Raw genomic sequence first — 24970 nt, 5'->3', positions numbered from 1 at the left:
TGGACCCTATAGAGGTTGCACAGGCAGTCCAACTCCTCCAGGATGGCACATCAATACGTGTCATTGCCAGAAGGTTTGCTGTGTCTCCCAGCACAGTCTCAGGAGCATGGAGGAGATTCCAGGAGACAGGCAGTTACTCTAGGAGAGCTGGACAGGGCCATAGAAGGTCCTTAACCCATCAGCAGGACCGGTATCTACTCCTTTGTGCAGGGAGGAACAGGATGAGCTCTGCCAGAGCCCTACAACATGACCTCCAGCAGCCACTGGTGTGAATGTCTCTGACCAATCAGAAACAGACTTCATGAGGGTGGCCTGAGGGCCCGACGTCCTCTAGTGGGCCCTGTGCTCACTGCCAAGCACCATGGAGCTCGACTGGCATTTGCCATTGAACACCAGAATTGGAAGCTCCACCACTGGCACCCTGTGCTTTTCACAGATGAGAGCAGGTTCACCCTGAGCACATGTGACAGACATGAAAGGGTCTGGAGAAGCCGTGGAGAACATTCGTTCAGCATGACCGGTTGGGTGATGGGTCAGAGATGGTCTGGGGAGGAATATCCATGGAGGGACACACAGACCTCTACAGTCTAGATAATGGTACCCTGACTGCTATTAGGTATCGGGATGAAATCCTTGGACCCATTGTCAGACCCTACGCTGGTGCAGTGGGTCCTGGGTTACTCCTAGTGCCGGAAAATGCCCAGCCAGTTCCTGGAGGATGAAGGAATTGACACCATTGAATGGCCCCCACACTCGCCTGACCTAAATCCAATAGAACACCTCTGGGACATTATGTTTCCGTCCATCTGTGAAGCCACCAGGTTGCACCTCAGTTTGTTCAGGAGCTCAGTGATGTCCTGGTCCAGATCTTGGAGGAAATACCCCAGGACACCATTCTTCATCTCATTAGGAGAATGCCCCGACGTTGTCAGGCATGCATACAAGTACGTGGGGGCCATACAAACTACTGAGGACCATTCTGAGGTCCTGCAATGACATTTCAGCAAAATGGACTCGCCTGCTGCATCATTTTTTCACTTTGATTTTCGGGGTGTCTTTGAATTCAGCCCTCTGTAGGGTGATAATTTTAATTTCCATCAAACTATGTGGCATCCTTTCCTTCCTAACACATTACCCAGTCCATACCAGTATAGATCCTAACACATTACCCAGTCCATACCAGTATAGATCCTAACACATTACCCAGTCCATACCAGTATAGATCCTAACACATTACCCAGTCCTTACCAGTATAGTTCCTAACACATTACCCAGTCCATACCAGTATAGATCCTAACACATTACACAGTCCATACCAGTATAGATCCTAACCCATTACCCAGTCCATACCAGTATAGATCCTAACACATTACCCAGTCCATACCAGTATAGATCCTAACACATTACCCAGTCCATACCAGTATAGATCCTAACACATTACCCAGTCCATACCAGTATAGATCCTAACACATTACCCAGTCCATACCAGTATAGATCCTAACACATTACCCAGTCCTTACCAGTATAGATCCTAACACATTACCCAGTCCATACCAGTATAGATCCTAACACATTACACAGTCCATACCAGTATAGATCCTAACCCATTACCCAGTCCATACCAGTATAGATCCTAACCCATTACCCAGTCCATACCAGTATAGATCCTAACACATTACCCAGTCCTTACCAGTATAGATCCTAACACATTAACCAGTTCTTACCAGTATAGATCCTAACACATTACCCTGTCCATACCAGTATAGATCCCATCACATTACCCAGTCCATACCAGTATAGATACTAACACATTACCCAGTCCATACCAGTATAGATCCCATCACATTACCCAGTCCATACCAGTATAGATATCCAGCATTAGATTTTTTCCCCATTGAGATCTGATGTGTTTTCAAAGTGTTCCTTTAATTTTTGAGCAGTGTGTATAAAGAGGATGCAGCATTCACACCACAGAGCAAGAGCGCACCCCTCGGTGACATAATGTGTACTCTTAAGGCCTTATTTAGTGAAGCGTTCTTCTAGTATTCCTGTACTCAAGGAACATGTAAGCTGACACTGCTGGCATTTTTCTTCTACAAATGGTATTTGTGTGTCTTCCATGCAAGCTCAGCCACTAACATCCCATAAACCTGGAAGACTGAGAACATACTGTGAGTGCAGAGCGCCATGGACCTTCCCAAGTAGGCACCATTACTGCCCCCGGTGCTTACAGCGTAATGATGCATTATGCCACTCTCTGCATCCTCCACCAGCGCCCAGCGCCAGGAGAGCAAGAGGACCGACCTGAAGATTTTGGATAAAGGTAAGTACATTTATAAGAAAACCGCATACTGCCGGGATGGGGCCTCCAGTGGAGTCTGGAGTTCGGCTTTCAGGATAAGAACTCTTTGCTGAATACGGCCCTTTGTCTGATGTATAATGAGGCCATTTATACTGTCTATTGTATGCAAAGTAAGTGTGAGATACCGATGTTGGCCGTCTATAATGGAACTCTAACACAGGGTGGGCCTCTCTTCCCTCTGGCCTAGGAAGTCATAAGAAACCCAACACGAGGCTGTACTGCTTCTCCATGCACTGTGCACTTCTACAGATGAAGCTCTATGACTACTTACCTCCTCCTTTCCAATCTCATCGGAATTGGCTGGTCTTGGCTGGTACTGAGGAGTCGGCGTGAGCGTTGGAGCGGCATCATTACGAATGACCTCAGGGTGGGCATCAAGACCACGGTGAAGCTGGCCAAGTTCAAAACCCTGGAGGATAAAAACAAATCTCAGTGCTGGTTCTTCTAGAAAAACCTTTTTTAACCAGGGTGCCTTGGCCAAATGCCTAAAATTTGATCAAAAATTGTATACAAACCAGTGTGTGGATGAAACCTGCGCCTTTTAGTTACACAAAGCCACGGATTTTCATTATGTACCATTACGATTTTCTAGATGTCATCAGTTGATATGGAGGATGTCTGTCGCCTCCCCAGCATCCTTCTTTGACCCTCCTGTGCATCTCTCCCCCAGCACTGGGGTCACATTAGCTGACTGATGGGGAGATGTTGATGGAGAAGAGAAACATTGGAATACTAGTCTGTATCAGTGGGCAAAGTGTATTTGCTTTGGAAGAAAAAATCACCTCTAACGTTTGGTTTCCTATCTGTACTGATGTTGCTGCATTATGTAAAACAATTAGAATAGTTTTGTATATTTTAGATTGGAATGCCTCAATACTGTCCATCATTTTAAAGGGTGCTTTGAGTGAAAAAGGTTGAGAAACGCTGATCAAGAAGATGTGAGGAAACATTTTTTTTTACTTCTGTAAACGGGGTCGGTGCAAGGATTTTTGTCTACCTAAGCAAAAGTGCTTTTTGCCACCCCTGTCCATCCAGCACCCTTCCCCACACCATTCTCCTGCCACACCCACCATTGTGACAGGAGGGCAGCGTGACGGGTGAAGGGTATCTGGGCAGTGTGAAAGGAGGGGGCAGTATGGAAGTGCGGGGGGCAGTAGGAAAAGGGGGGCAGTGGGACATGAGGGGCAGTGTGACAGGAGGGAGGCTGAAGGACAGGAGGGGGCAGCATGACAGGAGGGGGGCAGCAGGACAGGAGGGGGCAACGTTACAGGGATGGAGGCAGCAGAATAGGAGGGGGCAGCGTGACAGGAGGGGGGCAGCAGAACAGGAGGGGGCAGCGTTACAGAAGGGAGGCAGCAGGACAGGAGGGGGGCAGCAGGACAGGAGGGGGGCAGCAGGACAGGAGGGGGCAGCGTTACATGAGGGAGGCAGCAGGACAGGAGGGGGGCAGCAGGACAGGAGGGGGCAGCGTGACAGGAGGGAGGCAGCAGGACAGGTGGGGGGCAGTGTGACAGGAGGGAGGCAGCAGGACAGGAGGGAGGCAGCAGGATAGGAGAGGGCAGTTTGACAGGAGAGGGGAAGTGTGACAGGAGGGGGGCAGCAGGACAGGAGAGGGCAGTGTGACAGGAAGGGGGCAGTGTGACAGGAGGGTGGCAGCAGGACAGGAGAGTGCAGTGTGACAGGAGGGGGGGCACCAGTCCCCCCCCCAGATCTCACCTGTCCTTCAGTGGCTCCTCCAGATATTGTCAGAGTGTATCTGGTGGTGTCTTGAGGGGAAGCTTTGCTCCAGGCATGCAGCTGCAGCACAGAGCGGGAGGGGGGGCTCTTTCATCCCGACCTTCTTCCTTCTCCACCGGCACCTCCTCGCCTGATTCCGTCGGGTACACTTCGCCATTCTTCACTGGAATCAGAGCCTGCATGACAGCGGGCCCTGACCACTCCCAGCACATAGCACATCTGCGTCCGTCCACCGCTCCGCTCTCCTGAAAACCGATCGCCTGCCTACTTCTGCTACTTCTCGATCTGCCAGCAGCTACTGAAAGCAACGTGGAAAATTTAGTTTGCCTGCTGCGAGGCACAGAAGGCGGCAGCGCCCCCAAATGATGTGTGTTTTAGGTCAATGTCTACCTTGCCTATAGGTAGAACCAGCCCTGTCTGTAAATTACCTATTGTTAAATACATTCAGGTCCATAAATATTGGGACATTGACACAATTCTAATCTTTTTGGCTCTATACACCACCACAATGGATTTGAAATGAAACAAACAAGATGTGCTTTACCTGCAGACTTCCAGCTTTAATTTGAGGGTATTTACATCCAAATCAGGGGAAAGGTGTAGGAATTACAACAGTTTGTATATGTGTCTCCCACTTTTTAAGGGACCAAAAGTAATGGGACAGATTAACAATCATAAATCAAACTTTCACTTTTTAATACTTGGTTGCAAATCCTTTGCAGACAATTACAGCCTGAAGTCTGGAACGCATAGACATCACCAGACGCTGGGTTTCATCCCTGGTGATGCTCTGCCAGGCCTCTACTGCAACTGTCTTCAGTTCCTGCTTGTTCTTGGGGCATTTTCCCTTCAGTTTTGTCTTCAGCAAGTGAAATGCATGCTCAATCGGATTCAGGTCAGGTGATTGACTTGGCCATTGCATAACATTCCACTTCTTTCCCTTAAAAAACTCTTTGGTTGCTTTCGCAGTATGCTTCGTGTCATTGTCCATCTGCACTGTGAAGCGCCGTCCAATGAGTTCTGAAGCATTTGGCTGAATATGAGCCGATAATATTCCCGAAACACTTCAGAATTCATCCTGCTGCTTCTGTCAGCAGTCACATCATCAATAAATTCAAGAGAACCAGTTCCATTGGCAGCCATACATGCCCACGCCATGACACTACCACCACCATGCTTCACTGATGAGGTGGTATGCTTTGGATCATGAGCAGTTCCTTTCCTTCTCCATACTCTTCTCTTCCCATCACTCTGGTAGAAGTTGATCTTGATCTCATCTGTCCATAGGATGTTCCAGAACTGTGAAGGCTTTTTTAGATGTTGTTTGGCAAACTCTAATCTGGCCTTCCTGTTTTTGAGGCTCACCAATGGTTTACATCTTGTGGTGAACCCTCTGTATTCACTCTGGTGAAGTCTTCTCTTGATTGATGACTTTGACACACGTACACCTACCTCCTGGAGAGTGTTCCTGATCTGACACACATACACCTACCTCCTGGAGAGTGTTCCTGATCTGACACACATACACCTACCTCCTGGAGAGTGTTCCTGATCTGACACACATACACCTACCTCCTGGAGAGTGTTCTTGATCTGACACACATACACCTACCTCCTGGAGAGTGTTCCTGATCTGACACACATACACCTACCTCCTGGAGAGTGTTCCTGATCTGACACACATACACCTACCTCCTGGAGAGTGTTCTTCATCTGACACACATACACCTACCTCCTGGAGAGTGTTTCTGATCTGACACACATACACCTACCTCCTGGAGAGTGTTCCTGATCTGACACACATACACCTACCTCCTGGAGAGTGTTTCTGATCTGACACACATACACCTACCTCCTGGAGAGTGTTCCTGATCTGACACATATACACCTACCTCCTGGAGAGTGTTCCTGATCTGACACACATACACCTACCTCCTGGAGAGTGTTCTTGATCTGGCACACATACACCTACCTCCTGGAGAGTGTTCTTGATCTGGCCAACTGTTGTGAAGGGTGTTTTCTTCACCAGGGAAAGAATTCTTCGGTCATCCACCACAGTTGTTTTCCGTGGTCTTCCGGGTCTTTTGGTGTTGCTGAGCTCACCGGTGCGTTCTTTCTTTTTAAGGATTTTCCAAACAGTTGATTTGGCCACACCTAATGTTTTTGCTATCTCTCTGATGGGTTTGTTTTGTTTTTTCAGCCTAATGATGGCTTGCTTCACTGATAGTGACAGCTCTTTGGATCTCATATTGAGAGTTGACAGCAACAGATTCCAAATGCAAATAGCACACTTGAATTGAACTCTGGACCTTTTATCTGCTCCTTCTAAATGGGATAATGAGGGAATAACACACACCTGGCAATGGAACAGCTAAGCAGCCAATTGTCCCATTACTTTTGGTCCCTTAAAAAGTGGGAGGCACATATACAAACTAATGTAATTCCTACACCGTTCACCTGATTTGGATGTAAATACCCTCAAATTAAAGCTGAAAGTCTGTAGTTAAAGCACATCTTGTTTGTTTCATTTCAAATTCTTGTGGTGGTGTATAGAGCCAAAAAGATTAGAATCGTGTCCATGTCCCAATATTTATGGACCTGACTGTACACTGAGCTTAGAGTTAAAATAAGGCTTACAAAAATAATGGCTGATCTAAAACTAAAAGAACTGGACTTTACCCAGTTGTGGACATGGAGCATGCTAGACACACCCAAAAACACTTAAAGTACAAAAAGCATCCTGCCCCCCCCCCCCTCCAAATTACAGAAATTGATATGTACACTATCTCACAGAAGTAAGTACACCCCTCACGTTTTTGTAAATATGTTATTCTATCTTTTCATGTGACAACACTGAAGAAATGACACTTTGCTACAATGTAAAGTAGTGAGTGTACAGCTTGTATAAAAGTGTAAATTTGCTGTCCCCTCAAAATAACTCAACATACAGCCATTAATGTCTAAACCGCTGGCAACAAAAGTCAGTACACCCCTAAGTGACAATGTCCGAATTGGGCCCAATTAGCCATTTTCGCTCCCCGGTATCATGTGACTCGTTAGTGTTACAAGGTCTCAGGTGTGAATGGGGGCAGGTGTGTTAAATTTGGTGTTATCGCTCTCACTCTCTCATACTGGTAACTGGAAGTTCAACATGGCTCCTCATGGCAAAGAACTCTCAGAGGATCTGAAAAAAGGAATTGTTGTTCTACATAAAGATGGCCTAGGCTATAAGAAGATTGCCAAGACCCTGAAACTGAGCTGCAGCATGGTGGCCAACACCATACAGCGGTTGAACAGGACAGGTTCCACTCAGAACAGGCCTCGCCATGGTCCACCAAAGAAGTTGAGTGCCGTGCTCAGCGTCATATCCAGAGGTTGTCTTTGGGAAATAGACGTATGAGTGCTGCCAGCATTGCTGCAGAGGTTGAAGGGGTGGGGGGGTCAGCCTGTCAGTGCTCAGACCATATGCCGCACACTGCATCAAATTGGTCTGCATGGCTGTCATCCCAGAAGGAAGCCTTTTCTAAAGATGATGGACAAGAAAGCCCGCAAACAGTTTGCTGAAGACAAGCAGACTAAGGACATGGATTACTGGAACCATCTCCTGTGATCTGATGAGACCAAGATAAACTTATTTGGTGTCAGATGGTGTCAGGCGTGTGTGGGGGCAACCAGGTGAGGAGTACAAAGACAAGTGTGTCTTCCTACAGTCAAGCATGGTGGTGGGAGTGTCATGGTCTGGGGCTGCATGAGTGCTGCTGGCACTGGGGGGCTACAGATCATTGAGGAAACCATGAATGCCAACATGTACTGTGACATACTGAAGCAGAGCATGATCCCCTCCCTTCAGAGACTGGGCCGCAGGGCAGAATTCCAACATAACGACCCCAAACACCTCCAAGGCGAACACTGCCTTGCTAAAGAAGTTGATGGTAAAGGTGATGGACTGGCCAAGCGTCTCCAGACCTAAACCCTATTGTGCATCTGTGGGGCATCCTCAAACGGAAGGTGAAGGAGCGCAAGGTCTCTAACATCCACCAGCTCTGTGATGTCATCATGGAGGAGGGGAAGAGGACTCCAGTGACAACCTGTGAAGCTCTGGTGAACTCCATGCCCAAGAGGGTTAAGGCAGTGCTGGAAAATAATGGTGGCCACACAAAATATTGACACTTTGGGCCCAATTTGGAGATTGTCACTTAGGGGTGTACTGACTTTTGTTGCCAGCGGTTTAGACATTAATGGCTGTGTGTTGAGTTATTTTGAGGGGACAGTAAATTTACACTGTTATACAAGCTGTACACTCACTACTTTACATTGTAGCAAAGTCTCATTTCTTCAGTGTTGTCACATGAAAATATAGAATAAAATATTTACAAAAATGTGAGGGGTGTACTTACTTTTGTCAGATACTGTATATATAGCAGGTATTAGAGCTGCAGCTGTAAAAAAGATCTTCCTCCTGCCCAGCCCTGAGCTATGATGGCGGGCGGGGAGGAGGTCTGCCTGATCACATGACCGCTGACTGGTCCCGCAGGCTCCCAATCATTACTAGAGATCAGGATCTGTCCTTGGCAGTGAGCAAAAACAGTGCCGCCCATTGACTCCAATGTACGACATGTGTGTGTTCAAATCCCCCCCCCCCCCCATCCCTTTCTGGGCCGCCCCACATATGTGTTACATGGGCAGCAAGAGGTTAAATAAAATGTAATCCTATTCATCCCTATTAACCCTTCCCTTACCCCAATCAACCCCAACCAACTCCTCCTTCATTTTCTCCTCTTTGTTTAAAATGTTCCTGTTGATTTTATTTATTTCTAATTTTATGAACATTAATATTTAAACTTTTTTGTTTTTGTTAATTTTGATCATTGATTTTGTTTCTGTGTCACATTTAAAAACAAATTCAATTTTTTAAATTTTTTTTAAAAGCCATAATTGAAATAACTCTGCAGTGATTTGCACCGGAATAATCACTTTAGTAGCATTTTCCACACAACAAATTTTAGAATAAAATCTTTACATTTTACCAATTAGTAACACAATTTTTGTTGTATAACTAATACTGATCAAAATTGAATTTTTTTTTACAGTTTTTACTAGTCACTAAATAGGTTTTTGTAGACTGCTATCAGGACCCGTATACATTGATCTGCACCCCCAGAGCAGTGCAGTAGGGGGCGGTGTGATGCTTGATTTTTTTGCATTGCATTGCTCTTTTTATAACCACTTTAGGACCGGAGGATTTTCCTGCTTAACGTCCTGGCCACTTTTTTCAACTTGGCACTGCAGGAATTTAACTGACAATTGCGCGGTCATGCAATGCTGTACCCAAACGAAATTTACGTCCTTTTTTTCCCACAAACAGAGCTTTCTTTTGGTGGTATTTGATCACCTCTGTGCTTTTTATTTTTTGCGATATTAATAAAAAAAGAGAGAAAATTTTGCCAAAAATTTACATTTTCTACTTTGACAGTTAAAAAATATCCAATATATTCAATTTTTGTCATATATTTAGGCCAAAATGTATTTAGCTACATGTCTTTGACAAAAAAATTCTCAATGAGCATATTTCTATTGGTTTGCGCAAAAGTTATAGCGTCTACAAACTATGGTGTGAATACTGGAATTTACGCAAATTTAATTTCTGACTGCCTATCTCAATTCTTGAAGTGCTAAAATGGCAGGGCAGTACAAAACCCCCCTAAATTACCACTTTTTGGATAGTAGACATCCTAAGGAATGTCCTGAGAGGCATGTTGAGCTCATTGAATATTTCATTTTTTTGTCACAGGTGTTTGAAAAATGACAAAAAAAAAAGAATTTTTTTTTTTTTTACAAAAAGTTGTCATTGAAATGATATATTGCTCACGCATGCCATGGCCATATGTGTAATTACACCACAAAATATATTCTGCTGCTTCTCCTGAGTACAGAGATACCACATATGTTAGACTTTTTGGGATCCTAGCTGTGTACAGGAACCCGATAACCAATCACCACCTTCAGAATTTCAAAGGGCGTAAATTTCTCATTGCACTTTCTCACTGCCTATCACAGTTTCGGAGGCCCTGAAATGTCAAGATAGCACAAAACCCCCCAAATGACCCCATTTTGAAAAGTAGACACCCCAAGCTATTTGCTGAGAGGCATGGTGAGTCCATGGAATATTTTATATTTTGCCACAAGTTTTGGGAAAATGACATTTATTTTTTTTAACACAAAGTTGTCACTAAAAGATAAATAGCTCACACATGCCATGGGTATATGTGGAATTACACCCCAAAATACATTCTGCTGCTTCTCCTGAGTACAGTGATACCACATGTGTGAGACTTTTTGGGAACCTAGCTGTATATGGGCCCCCGAAAACCAATCACCACTTTCAGGTTTTCTAATGGCGTAAATTGTGCATTTCACCTCCGCACTACCTGTCACAGTTTCGGAGGCCTTAAAATTTCAAGATAGCACAAACCCCCCCCCCCCCCAAATGACCCCATTTTGCAAAGTAGACACTCCAACCTATTTGCTGAGAGGCATGGTGTGTCGATGGAATATTTTATATTTTGCCACAAGTTCCGAGAAAATTATTATTTTTTGTTTTTTTTTTACACAAAGTTGTCACTAAATGATATATTGCTCACACATGCCATGGATATATGTGAAATGACACCCCAAAATACATTCTGCTGCTTCTCCTCAGTATGGGGATACCCCATGTGTGACTTTTTTTGCAGTCTAGCCGCGTACAGGACCCCGAAAACCAATCACCACTTTCAGGCTTTCCAAGGGCGTAAATTGTTGATTTCACTCCTTACTACCTATCACAGTTTTGAAGGCCATAAAATGCCAAGATAGCACAACCCCCCCAAATGACCCCATTTTGCAAAGTAGACACTCCAAGCTATTTGCAGAGAGGCATGTTGAGTGTTTTGCAGATCTCAATTTTTGTCACAAAGTTTTGGAAATTGAAAAAAGAGGAAAAAAAATAAATTTTCCTCTTTTTTCTTAATTTTCCAAAATAAATGAGGGCTGCAAAATACTCGCCATGCCTCTTAGCAAATAGCTTGCAGTGTCTACTTTGCAAAATGGGGTCATTTGGGGGGGGGGGGGGGGGGGGTTTGTGCTATCTTGAGATATCAGGGCCAGTGGCGTAGCGTGGGTTGTCAGCACCCGGGGCAAGGCAAGTAATTTGCGCCCCCTAACCCGTGGGATTTTAGCACTCGAGTCTCTTCCACTAGATTAGTTAATCTTACTTGCCTTGGACCCGCTTCCCGATTGGCCAGGAGGAGGATCCTTGTGACAATAGCGAATTTTCATTCGCTATTGTCACACAATGGGTGGGCTCGGGGCGCAGGGTCCACCCTTTTTTGAAGCCTATTAGAGCCTCTGGCTCTAATCAGGGGATAAAAAAAAAAACCCATTCTGTGACAGCGCCAGGCTGCTGACACACTCGCTGCTAAACTGACTGAGCAGTGAGGAGAGGCGGCATAGGCGGGGCTTGACTTTCAACGCCACCCCACCCTACACCAATGGACAGGTGAGGCATAGTCCAGCCTCGCCCTGACCCACCATTTTCAGCCATAGGTCGGCCGCGCTGGACATCTCCCAGCCTAAAGATGGAGGCAGCCGCAGACAGTGTGTGAACTGTGTATGTCAGAGTCAGACAGACAGAGTGACACTGCAGGTGCGCCCCCCCAGATGTTGCGCCCGGTGCGGCCGGCCCCCCCTGCACCCCCCACGCTACGCCACTGATCAGGGCCTCTGAAACTGACAGGTAGTGCAGAGGTAAAATAAGCAATTTACGCAATTAGAAAACCTGAAGGTGGGGATTGGTTTTCGGGGTCCCGTACACAGCTAGGCTACAGAAAAGTCTCACACATGTGGTATCCCTGTACTCAGGAGAAGCAGCAGAATGTATTTTGGGGTGTCATTTCACATATACCCATGGCATGCGTGAGCAATATATCATTTAGTGACAACTTTGTGTAAAAAACAAAAAAACTAAAAAAATACAAATTGTAATTTTCCTGAAACTTAGGGCAAAATATAAAATACTCCATGGACTCACTATGCCTCTCAGCAAATAGCTTTGAGTGTCTACTTTCCATAAAGGGGTCATTTGGGGGGTGTTTGAACTGTCCCGGCATTTTATGCTCAATCTTAGCCACCCATCACCCACTCTTCTAACCACTTGAAGACCAAGCCTTTTCTTTGACTTTTTGTTTACATGAAAAAATATTTTCTTTTACTAGAAAATTACTTTGAACCCCCAAAAATTATATATTTTTTTAAAGCAGAGGCCCTACAGAACAAAATGGTGGATGTTGCGATTTTTTTTGTCACACGGTATTTGCGCACAGATTTTCCAAAGGCAATTTTTGCGGAAAAAAAAACACTTTTTCTATATTTAATGCAGAAATACACTATATAATTCCTAATTGTTTGGTAAAATTTAAAAGATGATCTTATGTCGAGTACATAGACACCAAACATGACATGCTTTAAAAATTGCGCACGCCTGTGCAGCGGCAACAAACTACGTACAGTTTTAAAAGCCTTTAAAAGTCTTTACAGGTTACCACTTTTGACTAACAGAGGAGGTCTACTGCAAGAATCACTGCCCTCAACCTGGCATTTGCGGTGATACCTCACATGCATGGTGCAATTGTGGTTTACATATGACACTTGACCAACGCTTGCGTGCGCATTTGCGCGCAAGCACGGGGGGGGGGGGGCAGGGGGGGCTTGATTTTTTTTAAAATTTATTTTGCTTTTTTATGTTCTTTTGACACCTTTCCTTTCAAATTTTTTTTTAAATCATTTTTATTGTTATCGCAGTGAATTTAAATATCCCCTATGATAGCAATCTGTAGTGACAGGTACTCTTTTTTAAAAAATGGGGGTCTTTTAGACTCTAGATCTCTCCTCTGACCTTAACGCATCTGACCACACCAAAATTGGTGTGATAAAATACTTTCCCAATTTCCCAATGGCGCTGTTTATTTCTGGCGAAACAGAAGTCATGAAATGCTCGTAGCTTCCGGTATCTTAGGCCATAGAGATGATTGGATCTCCAATTAGCTCTATGGTTAGATAATTGAACCACCACTGCACTCTCGGGTTAACCGGTGAGACAGGAGAGCCCGAGAAAAACCGCGGAAGGCGGCGGCATGGTGGGTTGGGAGTCCCATCCCACTGCTTGTAAAAGCAGTCTAGCGGCCAATTATCCACTAGGATTGCTTTTACATGTAAGCTGACCGCTGGCTGTAAAAAACGATACCAAGATGATGCCTAAATCTGCAGGCATCATCCTGGTATAACCACTCAAAGTCCAGCAACATACCAGTACATTGCTGGTCCCTGTTAGGCATATAGTGTAGGTTTTTTTTTTTTTTTTCATGCAGCCTGTGGAAAAAAGAGAACCTAACAGAAATCTCCGCAGGAAAATTGTGTAGTATTACTCATCATTAACCGCCCAACAACCACCCACTGATTTAATGGTGGGTAAACATGATAATATTCCACGTATACCTAAAGGTATTTTACCTGCAGTGGTGAAATCAGCCTATCACCACAGCGCTGCCATTAGAGGTATCCATATATGCTGAGCGCAAACGCGGTTTGTGTCAGAATATATAAAATTAGTGTGGCAGCCGACGGGTACCTGCAAGGGAAACAGGTTAACAAAAGAATGAAAAACAAACAAAGTACAGTAAAAGTACAGTAGGAAGAGTAGAAGAACATAAAAATAACTGACAACATTTTTTTGGGCTTTTCTATTTTATGTTTTTATGTATTTTTTTACACTTTTTTTTTTTCTTCAACGTTAAAGTTCCAGGTTCCAGGTTAGGGTCTCTCAAAATGACGATAGCCATCGAACATCTTTTGAGACCGTGTGTAAATGTGCCCTAAACTGTGCCGTGCTGTACCCTACGCTAATAATCCACTAGTGTGTGGTAGCGACGGAAACAGTCACCGTGGCAAAGACCAGGTCGGCCAGGACAGTCGGGACAATAATTATGGTTGTCACGCCTAAATCCACGCTTGCTGCAGACACGGCATCTTTTTTGGGAGTATCTTTGGGTAGGGGTACTCGGGAGGAATTCCGGAAAATGCCTCTCATGCAGCCGGCTCACTACATCTGGTTGGGGAAGTTGGACAGGAGCACCAGCTGGATACAGAAGGGCTCTGATTATCTCTTCCTGGTAGTGTAAGAAGGATAATGTTCCGGCAGACGCTTTGTATAAGACAAAAGCGTTGTAAATAGCCAATTGAAATAAGTATACAGACACTTTTTTGTACCAGCGTCTGGCCTTACGGGCAATTAAGTACGGTCCCATCATCTGGTCGTTGAAGTCCACCCCTCCCATTTTACGGTTATAGTCGTGGACACAGAGGGGCTTCTCAACAACAACACCGGTGACCGTAGTAATTTCGACTGCCATGTCTGGGTGAATGGAGGACAGAACGAAAACGTTCCGTTTGTCCCTCCACTTCACTGCAAGCAATTCATCGCACTTCAAGCAGGCTCTCTCCCCCAGACTCAGTGGGGCAATTACTAGCCGTTGGGGGAAGCCCCAGCGATTAGGTCGCACGGTGCCACAAGCGCCAATTTGCAATTGAAAGAGGTGTCTAAAAAGTGGCACGCTTGAATAAAAATTGTCCACGTACAAGTGGTACCCCTTTCCGAATAAGGGTGACACCAAGTCCCAAACTATCTTGCCACAGCTCCCTATGTAGTCTGGGCAGTCGGGGGGCTCCACAGAGCTATCTTTTCCCTCGTAGACACGGAAACTAACTTTATAGCCTGTGGCCCTGTCACAGAGCTTGTACAGTTTGACCCCGTATCTGGCACGCTTGCTGGGGAGGTACTGTTTCATAGCAAGGCGGCCAGTAAACTTTATCAGGGACTCGTCAACGCAGACATCTTGTTCGGGGGTAAACAAGGCTGCAAACTGCTGATTGAAGTGGTCTACGAGGGGCCAAATTTTGTGGAGTCAATCATATTCAGGGTCTCCCCGAGGACGACAGAGTTCATTGTCATTGAAATGCATGAACCAAAATATTTGTTCGTATCGAATCCTGGACATAGCAGCAGAGAACATGCGCATATGGTGAATTGGGTCAGTGGACCAATATAGCGGCAATTCACTCTTTTTTGTAATGCCCATGTTGAAGGAAAGGCCCAGAAAGGTCTTAAAATTGGAAACCGTAATAGGATTCCAGGCGAATGGTCTGGCAAGGGGTAAATTTGGGTTGGCAGCAATGAATTGACGTGCATATAAATTTGATTGATCCACAATAGATCTGAAAAGATCTTCAGTGAAAAACAGCTCAAAAAGTTAAGGGGATTAAAACCAGCTGTTTCCATTTGGATTCCAGGTTGGGCAGTGAATGGGGGGGGAGTACGGGCACTGTAGAATCTGTGGGCTGCCAATTAGGAAATGGCAGCGTTTCAGGGAGGACACTATGGGCTCTACGGGCCTGTCTTCGAATACGCGGTGGCTGCGGGCCACTACTCGTGCTAGCCACCGCACCAGCTTAAACTGCACTTATGGGACTCGCCACATCACCAAGTGATACTGCAGTGCTGGTTGTACTAGGTCCAGGGTGTACTAGGCCGCTCCTGCTTGCCAAATTACGAGAAGTGTGAGCGGCACTAGTACTGGCACTCTGCTGCATACGGTTCTTGCATCTCAGCAACTCCAGAATGGGGTTGGGTACGCCTGGGTCTAACAGGGACCCATCCATCGTCAGAGCTATCTGTCAGGGAGTCGCTGCTGTCTACAGGTTCGTATACTGACCCTGATTCTGCCAGTGAGGCTTCCACATCGCTCTCATCTGACATGGTAACTATACTGTAAGCCTCTGCACTACTGTACCACCGTTTGGACATTTTATCAACTAAATTTACTGGTACAGTAGTGTGACTAACAGGTAAAAAAGCACCTGGTTGTCAAGGACTATTTGGTTGCTACAAAAAAAAACCGCTAGTGCTAGCAGAGATCAGGCCTGACTCTGCTAATGCAGCGGTTTTGTGTGATTTGTGTTTTTTGGAAGTGACAGTAATCTATTGATTACTGCACTTGCCTGGGTAGGGTGGGGTGGGCTGGGCGGAGGGGCTAAACGCAGGTGCTGGTAGGAATCAGTGTTGATCGTGCAAACACCGCGTTTTGGGAAACCTAAACTATGGGGGCGCTAGTATAGTTCTGATCAGATCAGATATTGATCTGTTCAAACACTATACTAGTAATGGAGGTGTGTGTGTGTGTTAGTGTAATTGACTCTGACGCTAAATAACGGAGGTGTGGTGGGACCCTGACGCTAACGAGCATCACCCATGACACTAATACAGTGATCGGTAATCACTGTATATAGTGAACACTGTGACAGGGCAGTGGAGGGGTTAACTGGGGGAGATCAAGGGGTTAAACCTTTATAGGATATAGATGGCGGGTGGCCTAAACCTATTTGGGCCTAGCGCAAGCGCAAACTGGGGTTCACCATATGGACCCCTTATGTATTTATACATGTTGGTCATATGCCCCCTTAATCTCCTCTTCTCAAGAAAGAATAAATTCAGTTCCTCTAATCTTTTCTCATAGCTGAGCTGCTCCATGCCTCTTATCAGTTTGGTTGCCCTTCTCTGCACTTTCTCCAGTTCCCCAGTAGTTAGCTGGTATACTGTATATATTAGTGCATTGTGTGATAGGGAGTGAAGGGGTTAACTGGGGGAGATCAAGGGGTTAAAAGTTTATTAGGGGATAGGTGACGGGTGCCCTAACCCTATTCAGGCCTTGCGCAAGCGCAAATTAGGGTCACAAGTGACACTAATACAGTGATCAGTAAAATATCTGTATACCACTGTATATAGTGTTCACTGTGAGGGGTTTGGGGGGACATCAAGGGGTTAAATGTGCCTATGTGAGGCAGTGTTAGTGTGGTGTTGGTGGAACTCACGTTTAGATGTCTCTCCTTCTTCTCCTGGAACCGAAAGCGCTCCAGGAGGGAAAATTACATCACTTCCCCTGCCTGTGTTTACATTACACAGACAGGGGACATGATGCCATTGGCCAGAACCGATCACCAGATCCAGACTAAAAATCATTGGTCTGCATCTGGTGACTGATCGGTTCTGAGCCCAATCAGACCAGCAGGGCCGCTGATAGGGGGGGACCACCAGCCCTCTTGTAGGGGGCCCGAGCACACAGGGGGGCCCACACAGAGGGGGATTAGTGATGGACAACAAATACAGAAATCTTCCTCCAGCACCTGAATCTGATCCGTCCCTCTCCCTGCTATCAGCTTTTATCTGCTGAGAAAGAGACAGTCGTCCCTCACTAATCCCCCTCCCTTGTGTGGGCCCCCCCTCCCTCCCAGCACTTATCTCTGCTCAGGAGTTTATTTGTAACTTTGTTTCTCTCTCTCTGTCTCTCTGATCACTGAGCTCCAACTGCCCAGCCTGTATATTTTTCTCATCTCATCTTCTTTTTTATTTAACATAGTTTTTTTTTTAGATTTAGCAGGAATTATGCGAGTTATGTTATATTTGTGTCTGCTAATAGTGATTTTGTTGTAATTTTAGCTAAATATATCTTTAATATTTTCTTGGGGGGGCCCTGCCAGGTAGTCTGTACGGGGCCCCGCGACTTCTAACAGCAGCCCTGCAGACCAGGATCGCGCCCTGCGAACCGTGAATGCGCCCGACGTAGGTCTACAGTACGTCGTTGGACCCAGCCGAGCCACTCTGCTGCAGTAGCATAAATGTGAGCGGTCGGCAAGTGGCTAAACAAACTTTATTTGAAGTGCACAGACAGACACTTCATTCCTATCTCTGCAGAGGAGCGGAGTGACATTTAGGACCGAGGAGAATGGTGCCATATTATATCTACAGATAGTGTGAATGGGCCCTCGGGAAAAGGAAGCCATGTCTGTTCTAAAATAACAATGTACAGTACATTACTTTGTAATCTTAAGCATAGCCCCCAAGTGTCCCGGATTGGGAGGGACTGTCCCGGATTTGGAACAACGTCCCTCTGTCCATCTGTCCTCCCTATTTGTCCCTCGTGTTGGTCTGATCTATATATATAGTTTGTATATAAAATGCTCTGTTTACCTTTGAAAAAGCGTTTCATCCAATTTCTAAATTGCTGCATTTGTACATTTCATTTTTTCTTGGTATAATTCTCCTTTAAGGGGGGTGTGGCAGGGGGTGTGTCCTATGCCTACATATTTTTGCTAATAGGAGTCTCGTTCCCATCTCAAAAAGTTAAGTTAAGTAATGAAAAGTTATTGCTGAATAAACAGAGTGTGGGGGGTGGGGGGGGGGGAGCAGAAATAAACAAGTAGTAGAAGTAGAATAAGTAGACATTTGGTCTGACCCATAGGGGGGTGTAAAGGGGGGAAAGCTGAAGTGATTCAACGCGGAACCACCAGGAACCTGCCATAGATCTCCTATAGACATTTGGGAGCTAAAGAGAAATTTCATCAATAAACCTGAATGTGCCGTACCTGAGTCTCCTCCTCCCCGCCATCTTCTTTCTGACGCGTTTTGTCTTCAGGAGGCGGATGTGATTTGAATTTATTCATAAACAGCAGAAGTGGCAATATCAGAACTATGGGGGGAAACATACAGTGATTACAAATCTATGGATAACTGAAGGAAGTGTTTTCTTTTCTTCTTACATCAGCACCTGATATTATCATTAATATTATTATTATTATTATCCACTTTCCGACCACCTGCCGCTGATTTACTGCGGCAGGGTGGCTCTCCTGCGCAAACCGACGTAGGGCTACGTTGGTCACGCGTGGGAAGCTAGGGGGCGATCGCCCCCACTCTGCAGCGGGGAAGCCAATGCGTTTGTCAGGCGGCTCTGATTGTCGCCTGACACCAGCGATCGTTCCCCGCTGAGAGAGAAGGATGGTCGGATGTTGTAATCACAGCCGACCGTTCTTCTCTCTGGAATGATCACAGAGCTCCTCCTTCTATATAGGATCACATGTCTCTATGGTCATTTCACAAGCCACGCCCCCACAGTTAGAATCACTCCCCTAGGCTCACATTTAATCCATTGATCACCCATAGGGTTAACCCCTTCCCTGCCAGTGTCATTATTACAGCAACAGTGCCTATTTTTAGCACTGATTACTGTAGTAATGTCACTGGTCCCCCCAAAAGTGTCAGTTAGGGGTCCGAACTGTCCGCCGCAATGTCAGAGTCTTGCAAAAAATCGCAGATCACCGCCATTACTAGTAAAAAATAAAAAAAAAACAATAAAAATTACATAAATCTTTCCCCTAGTTTGTAGATAACTTTTGCGCAAACCAATCAAAATACGTTTATTGTGATTTTTTTTTACCAAAAATATGTAGCAGAAAACAAATTGAAGAAGAAAGCTCTATTTGTGGGAAAAAAGGACATCACTTTTATTTGGGTACAGCGTCGCACGACCGCGCAATATGTCAGTTAAAGTAACGCAGTGCCAAATCGCAAAATAGGGCTTGGTCAGGAAGGGGGGTAAATCCTTCCGGTCTTAAAGTGGTTAATGACCTGGCCTATTTCTGACATTTGTTGCTTACAAGTGTAGCACTGCCCCCACGGGGGTTGCTGAGTGTGTTCATATCCTCTTCACTTCCTGGACCCGGAGTCCCTTCCAACCCGACTGACACTATGGGTTCCGACATAATGAGTAAATAGTCACAATAAAGGTTCAATGAAGAAAGCAGGAAAAAGGAACAATTGTGGGTTTAATACAAACAAACAGGATATGCAAAAATAACCAAACTGAGTCTCTGGGACCCCAAGCCTAAATAACAAAGAAGGCCTAAGACTCAGAGACACAGATAAGCAGTTGCAAATATAATAATACTTTGAATGAGGAAGAATATATTTGTTGATAGCTCAATAGATTATTCCTCCTTTGAAGATATGAGAGTGACCAAACAGATGTTATTAGAGTTTTGCAGAATAATAAATGCAGTATGATTTAACTCAGCTGCTCTAACCCTGTAATATAATATAACCTAGTGCACTCTATCACCTATAGGGGGCCCCCTTTCCCATGGATTGCATGAGTCTTCTTCTAGGCAAGGCCTTGCTTATCTTCACCAGCAGTGAAGCTCTTAAATCATTCCAAGAATGATATTTGTAATCCAATAGGTAAGAGAAAATATTGCTATCCAAGTTCTGTCTAGGATGTGTTCAGACTAAAACTGACGTGTGTTGAATTAAGGCCTTCTGATCACAAACTGCAGTGTCTTATGGCAACCGTTATACAGCAGAGAAGTTCCCTCTGTATTTATACTGTGTCACAGGCCTGTCCTAGTACTGTATTTGTCAGCTACAGCGTCTTTGGTATTAGATGTCTCTCACCCAATCAATAGGTGTCTTTATTCAGAAGTCCTCCTCACCAGGCCGGTTACCTCCGGTAACACCCGCCGCCTCTCTCCGGTGTCTCTGCTTTCAGTCCGTCACCTTCCTCCATGACATACGCCACCTCTCCAAGGTGTCTCCCACTAGGCCCACGGCCTCTCTTCTCCTGCGCCCTGCAGCAGCTCTTTCCTCAGTCCGCACAGCACGCTGTCCTCGAGGTAAGAGAGCGAACCGCTGGTCCCGCCCCCAATTTATAGGCTCTACCATCACTCCCCGCGGAACCCACAGCTCCCTGGGAGTATCCTTTCAACCAATCTGCTGTCCAGTCTTCACTTGATGCAGGACTATATTTCCCACAATTCAACACACCAACATCTTGATGGCCCAGGTATTAAAGAGATAGTATATCAGCCTTAATTATGCCGCAATGGATTTCTTCAACCGCCTACATCCTCCCCCACTTGAATATCTTTGGTCCAAAGATGATAAGGCTCCAAAGAAAAGTCCAACTGTCATAAAATATCAACAAATGAAAACTAACAACAGTCTTGCGTAGAACTAATTGCAGCTGATAATTGATCAATAAAGGTACTGTCTAACAACTAACTATATAAATTATTAGAAAGGTCTGCATCACTCTCACAAAAGGCCAACAAGAGATCAGTGGCCGAACTGATAGTGTCAGTGGGTGGAATGAGATCTTCTTCTTTGGAAACTCCAACAGAAGAGGTAGTTACTTGATTAGGGCGTTGTGTTGTTGCAATTTGCTCTTCAGAATTCTCTCCCAAAGTATCATATGTTAGTCTCTTTGGTGGGTGTATTTCCCTTCTTAATCTTGACAACACCCCACTACCGAGTTTGGAATCATGGTCTAGCTCTTGAGAGCCACAACCTGGCTGAAGTTCCTCACATCTTTCAGAAGGACTCATCTCTTCTTCCAAGCTGGTTGCCGTCAAAACCTTGCCTTCTGCCAATATCCCTGTATCCTCCACTGGGAATTGGCTTGAACCTTCACTAATCAGTTCTTCTGGATCAGGAGATGAAGGAACTGCAGGGACATATTTTACATGGCAGTATAGGCTCTGAAACCTCCACCCCTTCTTTCCTGTCTGTGGGTTCCACTTCAATCAAAGTAATATGTGTATCTGGCACCTGTGTTTTCCTCCTTTCAGGGAGTGGGGCAGGGGACCAGTCAATAGTTGATGGACGAGCTACCTGCATGGGGCACTCTTCGGGCGACGGCCACCACCAATCAAAGATGACCCCTTCATCTTCACTGTCCTCTTCCTCTGGCAGGTTAGAAGTCTGGGGATCATGCGAAGGTCGAGGCCGCAATCTATGGATCCTAGGGATATATTCTATTTCTTCCTCATCATACCCCATTGGCATCCTGACTGCTTCAGTAATGGGCAACAAGTGATTCCGATGCCAAGCTTTAAGGGGCCCTACTTTCCCTTCTGGATGAATTTGATAAACAGGCAACCCCGGTAGCTTTTTGTGAACAACAAAGGGCTGAGGGCGCCAACGGTCAGCTAATTTCTGTTTCCCAGGTACTCCCAAATTTCACTAGAGCACCCTATCTCCAGGTTGTAAGTCCTGTATTCTCACTTTTAAGTCAAAATCTTTCTGGTTCCGCTGTTCCGTAATAGCCGAGGCCTTATCGCCCACTGTATTCTCCATAAGGCGCTGGAAGGTTGCAAGAGCCCTTGCCAATCCCTGCGGCATTCAGTTAAACTAAAAAAAAAACCCAGTGGGCTGAGGAAGGCAGTCTTCTCTCAATCATCCGGATGCATGGGTATTTGTGAGGAAGGAAGGGGGGGAGGGAAGTCTCCTCCCACTCCCTGTGATAACGACCGAGTGCCTGCTGAACCACATCAGTTGTCATAAGAAATCCAACCACCAGCTCTAAAAAAATGGTATCGGGGTGACGCCTGCAGCTGCAGATCATCCCGCTACAACCACTCCCTCAAACCAATGTACAGGTACATCGGTTTGCGGGAAGTGGTTATACAGGATTTATATATTATTATTATTATTATACAGGATTTATATATTATTATTATTATTATTATTATTATACAGGAGTTATATATTATTATTATTATACAGGGTTTATATGGAAAAATAAAGGCAGAAAGTACATTTACAATACAATTCCATACAGGAGGAATCTGAGGGCCCGGCCCATTATATGAGGGCAGCCTAGGAAATGCCGGTAGCCAGGCAATGAAAACTTTGAGCGTTGAAAACCACCTGTACTATACAGTACCCCTTATTATACACTCACCTGTACAGTACCCCTTATTATACCCTCACCTGTACAGTACCCCTTTTTATACCCTCACCTGTACAGTACCCCTTATTATACAATCACCTGTATAGTACCCCTTTTTATACCCTAACCTATACAGTACCCCCTATTATACACTGACCTGTACAGTACTGTACCCCTTATTATACACTCACCTGTACAGTACCCCTTATTATACACTCACCTGTACAGTACCCCCTATTATACCCCCACCTATACAGTACCCCCTATTATACACTGACCTGTACAGTACTGTACCCCTTATTATACACTCACCTGTACAGTACCCCTTTTTATACCCTCACCTATACAGTACCCCCTATTATACACTGACCTGTACAGTACAGTACCCCTTATTATACACTCACCTGTACAGTACCCCTTATTATACACTCACCTGTACAGTACCCCCTATTATACCCACACCTGTACAGTACCCCTTATTATACACTACCTGTACGGTACCCCTTTCATGTAATATAATGAACTGTTGTAACAAGTTCCTTTATTTCAGTGCCTGGAAAAAGTATTCACACCCCATGAAACTCTCCACATTTTCTCATGTTACAACCAAAAACATAAATGTATTTTACATGGTTACCATTTCTGGGGCAAATGCTGCTCCAGGCTACATTCAGTGCTGCTGGTCACATGATTCCAGGCACTTGTTCCTCTGACCTCTGGTAATGGAGAAGATCAGATTTCTGATTGGCCGGTGTAACGTGAGAATTACCTACCCCGTGAGAAAAACCTACCCTCGTCACTTCCAGCCACAAACAGCTGAGCAGCGCAGCAGTGCGCATGCTCAGAGCCCCAGATACCTAATGGAAGAACGGAGGAGCTTACTAGTGCGCATGCGCACTAGTATGAAACGATAACGGTGTACCGTGAGAAAAACCTACCGACGCGGCGTTTACATAAAACAGCTGTGCGGCAATACGAATCATCTCCGCTCCTGTGCCTGTCACTTCCCTGCTCTCGGCAAGTAAATATAAAAGCGGGTCTCGGCTCCGTGATTTATGTTTTCATACACCCGCCGCCGCTTTTATATTTACTATCCGAGATCAGGGAAGTGACAGGCACAGGAGCGGAGATGACTCGTATTGCAGCCCAGCTGTTTTAATGTAACCGCTGCATTCCATACAGTGCCGAGCACCGGAAGTGACGAGGGGTAGGTTTTTCTCACGGAACACCGGCTTTCCTCTTCAGAAGTGATCAGGTGACCATTTGCCGTCACACATGTGGGCAGCACTGAGAGGAGCCTGGAGCAGCATTTCCCCAGGAAGGGTGAGATTGCAGGAAAGTAAGGAGAAGATATTCCAGCAATACTGTGACACAGTCCTATGTGAATATCTATGGCCAGCAGATGAAGGGAATGTTTGGGCCGTGTGCGCTGCCCCTCCCCCAAACACCAATACTACTTACTGAGAAGAGCCAGGATACCCCCGAGGATGCCCAGGATGACAGGGATGTCCAGGCCTCCACCCGTTGTCTTGTCACAGTTATTCTCGGCTGTACATTTGCACACTTGCATACTCAGCATAGTTATGTTTTGCAGATCTCCAGCATCGACGAGGGTGACGGGAAAAATGTAGGTATCTTCTGCCATTTCCCTGATTGGCTTAATCAGAAATTCTGAAAAAAAAAGTAACAATTACTCAAAACAGGAAACCAATATAAAATTACCACAGAATTCTAGTATGTTAGAACCCTCCTTGTGTGTGTGCGCATGTATATAGAGTATATATATATATACACACACCTTGCATACATTATATATAAAGCATTCCTTTTTCCAAGGGAGTGGTGGATGTGATGTCATGGGGTGTCTTCTCCAGCGGTGGCGGAACATCCTTACCAGCCACCGCTGGTAATGGCGGCGATCTGCGATTTTTAGCGGGACTGCGACATTGCGGCGGACAGATCGGACTCCTGACTGACATTTTTGACACTTTTGGGGGTACCAGTGACATTACTGCAGTAATCAGTGCTATAACTATGCACTGTCACTGTAAAAATGACACTGGCAGGGAAGGGGTTAACTTTATTGGTAAACAGTGGGTTAAATGTATCCCTAGGGGCGTGATTCTAACTGTGGGGGGGGCGTGGCTTGTGATGTAACCACAGAGACATACGATCCTACATATCAGGATCGTATGATCTCTGCAGTTACACCGGGGAGAAT

At 45.4% G+C, this 24970-nt stretch overlaps 1 protein-coding gene across 1 annotated transcript in view; it reads right to left on the bottom strand.

Annotated features, from left to right (window-relative positions):
- Positions 1-24970, bottom strand: part of LOC309566042 (cadherin-1-like) — a gene marked incomplete at both ends in the record, with an annotated part of 135172 nt that overhangs the window by 1550 nt on the left and 108652 nt on the right. The window contains 4 exons of the mRNA XM_082271065.1: positions 2634-2771; positions 18611-18714; positions 21118-21522; positions 24211-24420. Of these exons, the coding sequence (XP_082127191.1) occupies positions 2634-2771; positions 18611-18714; positions 21118-21522; positions 24211-24420 (857 nt within the window). The remainder of the gene's footprint in view (positions 1-2633; positions 2772-18610; positions 18715-21117; positions 21523-24210; positions 24421-24970) is intronic.

Source organism: Pelophylax lessonae, assembly GCF_965119305.1.
Source record: "Pelophylax lessonae genome assembly, chromosome: 10".
Lineage (NCBI taxonomy): Eukaryota > Metazoa > Chordata > Amphibia > Anura > Ranidae > Pelophylax > Pelophylax lessonae.
Note: the sequence above shows the minus strand (reverse complement) of the source record. Positions and strands in the feature narration are given on the sequence as shown.